This window comes from Zea mays, chromosome 3, assembly GCF_902167145.1.
Source record: "Zea mays cultivar B73 chromosome 3, Zm-B73-REFERENCE-NAM-5.0, whole genome shotgun sequence".
NCBI classification, from domain to species: domain Eukaryota; kingdom Viridiplantae; phylum Streptophyta; class Magnoliopsida; order Poales; family Poaceae; genus Zea; species Zea mays.
In genome coordinates this window covers 94,654,730-94,660,750 of record NC_050098.1, presented here as the reverse complement: position 1 = coordinate 94,660,750, position 6,021 = coordinate 94,654,730, and the positions used below count along the sequence as shown (strand labels likewise).

The 6,021-nt window shown below is 49.0% G+C and overlaps 1 protein-coding gene across 1 annotated transcript; it reads right to left on the bottom strand.

Annotated features, from left to right (window-relative positions):
* Positions 1 to 4,772: 4,772 nt before the first annotated feature.
* On the bottom strand, positions 4,773 to 5,767 carry LOC100283303 (uncharacterized). Its single transcript, NM_001366961.1, has one exon. It carries the CDS (start codon positions 5,679 to 5,681, stop codon positions 5,103 to 5,105), a length of 579 nt encoding a protein of 192 aa, NP_001353890.1. The 5' UTR covers positions 5,682 to 5,767; the 3' UTR covers positions 4,773 to 5,102.
* Positions 5,768 to 6,021: the final 254 nt, after the last annotated feature.

Sequence of the window (6,021 nt, the reverse complement as noted above, 5' to 3'; positions counted from 1 at the left end):
TCCGCCGGGAAGGCCACGACAGCGACAGATCCCGCCGTGGCGGCGACGAAGAAGGGGGAGGACGACAGGGCGGGTCCAGGCAGGCAGGGGGGCTGCGTCGGATTCAACTAGACAGGGCGTTGTCGACGCGGGTGACGGGAGAAGTGCGAAGGGGGGCACGCGGCGGGCCGCGTAGGCGAGCAGGGGGGGCGGGGCAGAGACCCGCGCCGCGCCTAGATGAGGGAAGGCCGACGCCTGTCCGGAGAGGGGTGGCGCGAGCAGATGGTCGAGAAGGAGAGGAAGTCGCGGCCGGGGGCACCTGCTGCGGTGGCGGCAAAGTCGCACTCACCTGCTGCATCGGCGACAGGGCCGAGGAACGTGCCCGGCGGACATGGTCGGGCGAGGGAAGATATGAGGTAGCTCAGTTGGGGTCGGATCTGGCTGTAGGAGCAGCGGGGAGGGAGACCGCCGGAGAAGCGGGCGACTGCGACTGCAGGGGCGGTGGGGCGACCCCAGGACGCGTGCCAGCGCGAGGGCGGGGGCGCGAACGCCGAGGGCGCGGTCGCCTGGGTCGGACCGAGGACGACGATGCAGGGGAGGGGCGGTGTCCCGACCAAGCAGAGGAGAGGGGCGCGTGCCAGGGGCGACGGCGCGCCAGCGTCGAGGAGTACCGGGAGGTTGGGTTGGCCGCCCGTCGGCCTGGAGGGGAGGTGCAGGGAGGGGGCGCTGGGCGCGTCCATGGTGGTCGGCAGGCATGCATCCCGGCGAGGGGCTCCAGCAGGGGGAGGAAGACGACATGGGAGACCCATGCGTGAGCTCGAAGGAGTAGGGACCCCTGCCTAGAGGAGGAGAGATGGGGCGCTTGTGTGCCGAGATGTTGGAGTTGGCCACCCCCGGAGGTTCCAAAAGCGACGGCGCGGAAGCAGTAGTGGCCAGACCTAGGGCAGAGATGGGGTGGCGGCTGTGGAGTGGGAAGGCCAAAACCTAGCTAGCTCGGATACCATGCAGGAGAATGTATTGCTTGTTCTATTGCATAGAGGATGAGTACATGTATATAGAGACCTAGGGAATTCAAACCCTAATGGGCCGGCAGCCTAACAGTGGTGCCAGCCCGTCTACGGATACATATAGGAACACACACTCTAAAAGTACCAACTACAATCCACATAAAACTTTGATTCACCTTTATATATAAAAATGATACATCTGGAGCTATGTTTTCACCTTTATTCAAAACATAGTTGCACGTTTTAGATTTGCATCACTGAACACATGCATCCTGATTCCTGACCCCCCCCCACCTTCTTTTTGCCGCTTTGCTAGGCTCAGAGACACATTTTCCTGAATAAGCCCCACTTATTATGAAAATCTACAACTAACTGCATCACACAACAATATAAAAAATATACAATCTCAAAGAAGGCCAATAACCATTTATTGGTATTGACTACCAACAAAAACTGGCTCCAACGTATTGTCTTCTTACATATATCTTGCATTTAAATTTGAAAGGAGAATTGTTAGAGTGTGTTTCCATGTTGGGCCTAGGCCCAGTATACCCATTAGGGGCAAGGTTTTAAAGTCGAGCGTAGTCGATAAGTCGGTGCAGAGGTGATAGTCGATCAGAGCGACTCGACTTTCTCTGCTAGTCGCTTGATGTAACACCCAAAATCGTATTTTGGGTAATTTAGAGAGTTCTCCCAAAAGATTTGAGATAAAATGTCTTCTAATAATGATTCCCTCCCTTTATAAAGTATCTCTTTAAAAGTAAACAAATAATAATGGTAAGAGTTTGATATTCAAAACTTAAAATCCAAATCTTCAAACTAAAGGTTGGGACAATAACTAAAAGAAAGACTTCTAATCTATTTTTTATTCTCTTTATAAAACTATATAATTAAAGCACTCTTTAAAAATATTTTATTAACATCACTCATGTAAAAGATTATATTAATATTCATTTTTGAGCAACTTTTGATTTGATCACGTATTCAAATATAATGTTTTTCTAATAGAGATAATGTTTGGTTGCATAACAGAAAGCATTTTTTTGCATAAATAGATGAATAAAGTAATTAATATAAATTATATCTGCATTCCATGTCGGGGTTTGTTGATTGTGCATTTGAACTTGAGTGTGCAAATCCAAACCCAATTATAAATAGAAAGGAAAAGAAAACAGAAAAAAGAGAAGAGAACCACCTGGGTCGAATTCTAAAACCGCGGCCCATTTATCCCCCCGCGCCCCGCGTGGGCCACGTTCCCTCACTGTTGCTGACAACTGGGGCTCTCCGTCTTTCTTTTCTCCCCATGTTTGCACGCCGTCCAACCTGTGCGCCCGCGCGCATGCCGCCGGGGTCGCTGCGCTGTAGGCCCTCGCGCGCGGATTCGTAGCTCTCTTACGTGTGGGGCTGATGGCGCAGATCTCTCTTCCTCTTTTTGGTATCAAACACGTGCCCGACGTAACAAACTCTGTGTAGATTTCCCGGTCGACGTGCCCTCGTTCAGGATTAACATGAGTCCCCCCGTCTCTAGGTATTTAAACAAGCCCACACCCCCTAGAACCCAAGCCAAGCCAGTCGCCATGGAAGAACAGAGAGCAAGTCGAGAGGAAGAACAATGCCGCGTGAGGAAATCGAGCCCGCCATCGTGGGCGCCTGCCTGCATGGTCGTTCGGGCACGCAAAGCAACCTAGGATGATCTCCAACGCACTACGAATCTGGACGTCCTTCAGGAGCTAGATGATGGTCGTACTCGCCGGCAATTCCTCGCCGAAGCATTTACTCCGTCGCTGCTCCGCACTCCACCGTGGGCAGAAGCCTCCACGTTACGATTCTGGGTTAGTTTGTATTCCATAGATTCGTCATGTTGTCCTCTTTGTGTTGCGCTATTCGGCCTGGTGTTTCACGGGCGGGGGCGGTGGACGGCCATGGGGCGGCGAGGGCGCCACCACCGTCGCGACTGAGTAACGAAATTGGGTCGCACGCTCAGTGACGTTAGATCGGTCATGGTCAGCCGCGATTATTTCTGCATTTCATTAAATGGGGACCGTTGATCTCTGCATAGATGTTAGATCAGAATAAAGAGTACCCCTTCACCAGTTTTATCGGAGTCGTTTGAACGCGAACGAACGATCGAGATCAGATCGAAAGACTTTAAATTCGGACCGTAGATCTCTCATCCTACGGTCGTGATCACGTACCGGTTCAAAGGGGTTAAGGATCTAATCCGGGCGCTTCGACAAAGATCCAACGGCCAGGGATCAAAGGTATCCCTTCGGCTCGGCCATATTGCAAAAGAGACCTCACTTTTATTTAAAACTAACCCGCAGTCCACCGTTGTGTAAGTATTATATCAAATAGGTCCTAAAGTTTATATGAAACACCCTGCAGTCTTGAGAGATAGTGGCCACAGTCCGGGGGCATTTGGTAATTATAAAATGAAAGTAGAAATTGATTTTTAGTATAAAAATAATTCTAGAAAACTTAAAAAAAATCCATAACTAATTTGTTTTAATTCCGATTTTAGTGGTTCTCGAACCTACGGATTCGTAGCGACGCGTAGAATAATATTACTCAGTTTGTTCTCATGCTTTGGTGTAATGTTATCATATCCTATCATAATTGGTGGGGATTTTAACATCCTTAGAAAAGCAGATGAAAAAACAACGATAGATTCAATCATCATTGGCCTTTCCTCTTTAATGTCGTGATTGTTGGTCTTGATCTAAGAGAATTGGTGATGTCTGGTAGGCTGTACACATGGGCTAATGCGCGCCAAAATCCCACATACGAGAAACTTTATAGAGTTTTGGTCACTACTGAATGGGAGGAGAAATATCCAAAAGCGACGGTGAATGCCCTATCTAGGGACATTTCGGACCATGCCCCGCTATTACCCAATTCAGGGGACACTATGACACTTATTGAAACACTTATTGAAGCTTACACTTATGTATAAACCATAAATTATCATTTGAACATTATTAGATTGGGCATCGCATGTTAATTTCACAACAACTTCACCAATTTCACAGCACTGCTAATGCAAAGGCCTATGTAAACATCAACAATAATTAGTTCTAGAGAAGCTAAACATTAATGCCTTGATAATACTTGGACATATTCGAACATATATGGAACTCATGCCTGTTTAGATGACTAAGGTTCAAAAACAATCATTTGAACACTATTATAAAGAAATGTTGCCTCTACCCTACATTAAACATTGATAGAAGTGCGTTCATTAATAAAGTTAAGTCGCATACCTGCTGGTCATTGTAACTCCAAAAATACAACAGAGGGGCACAGCTGGATGCAGTATATTATCATTTCCATGTGTACTGTCTCATGGGTTGTATACCCTGAAGCAACTAAACACTAAATGGGATACAGTAAACAGTACCAAATAAGATGGCCAATAGGGAAAGTTGAAGGCTAGTAATAGCATTTAGAAAAGGTAATAATAATTGACATTCAAGCTTTGCTCTGCAGCAGATGATCAGTTATGCAAAATCGACATGGCATAATTTAAATTCTTTGGCAAGATATTTGGCACACCCAAAAGCTCAACATTTTCAGCAATCTAAGCATGTGGGAACACTAATACCAGAAAAGCAATTTGGATAGCAACACAGCATAGACAAACTCCCTACTTGAAATTCCTGTGCAATTCTCACCTGCAAGATGAACTTAAATTCATAACATAATGCACGCACATAGCATGTTTCATTATCTTAGATGTCGAAATTCCACTAATCCAAGCCCAGTGAAGAAAAGAACGGAGCAATGATGTTCGAAACATGAGGTCAACAACTGAGCATTACTATTCCATATCTTTCACATTTACATCCAACAACACATCATCCTAGCACTTCCACGAAAGCATTAGACAACACCAAAAACAGTGGAGTTAGCATTTCTATTTCGCCTTCTCCACATCTACACTATGCAACGGGCGCCGCAAACCGACCATGCTATAGTTTCACAGCTAAGCAAACCGATCATGTTTTAGACTTTGCACACCCACTCTAAGACCCATGCATCCTAGTCCCCTAGCAAAGAGAGGGCGCCGGACTAGCTAGCACGACCACAGACCACAGCACGAAGGTTAGACAGAACGTTTCACCTCCGTGATGGAGGCGGCTGCAAATTGAGCCTCTGGATGGCGCAGAAGAGCTTGCGGCGTGCTCCGACAGCACCAATGCCCATGTCCCGGAGGTCGTCCATAGTGAGCCAGGGGAGCACCTCAGCATCCACCTCGTGCGCCTCGAACGCCGCCGCGTAGCGCCCCATACCCATCCCCCATAGCCAGCTCGGCACGTCCACCACTTCCTCCTGCTCCTCCATTTCCGTCTCCGTCTCCATCTCCGAATCCTCCCATGCTGTGGACTTCGGGGCCCTGACCTTGCGGGGAAAAGCGGCGGCCAAGACGACGTCGTCGCCGCTGTCGACGAAGGGTTTTAGGAGGGTATTGGGTGGCTCCGCGGAGGGGTGGTCATGCTGGTTGCTGTTATGCTGAAGTTGGAGGGGTTTGCGGGACCTGGTGGCGGGGGCAATGGGGACGCGGCGCGGGTGGGGCAGGTGGGAAGGGAGCGGGACGGAGCCAGCGAGGCGGACGTTGGGGATGCGCCGTCGCTTGCCGGCGTCCAGCAGAGGCGGCGGCGAAGGGCGGTGGTGGTGGGGTCCGCCGGAGTCGCCCATGGAATGTCGGGGTCGTGTGGATAGGGACAGAAGTCACAGAACACAGAAGCCTCGTGCGCCCAGTCGTTTTCTTGGCTAGCCTTTTCACCGTTACTGTTATCTTGAGTATAGTTAAATAACCGTGAGTTGCGACCGCCTATATAATACAGTGGGAGCAAAATAATACTATGTAGATCTGCTCAAACGTCGGACCATTTAGCACGGCTCATACCTAACCCGACGTTTAAGGTTTAGGGCATGGGCCATTTAGCACGGTTTATACCCGACTCATGTATAATTTGAGTCATGTTGGCCGGTGCCTTCACGTTTGACGTGTCGGGTTGGGTTTTTCGGGGTTAGG

What these genes read in the sequence shown, in the direction of transcription:
- LOC100283303 (NM_001366961.1), bottom strand. Translation starts at nt 5,681, where the DNA reads ATGGGCGACTCCGGCGGACCCCACCACCACCGCCCTTCGCCGCCGCCT.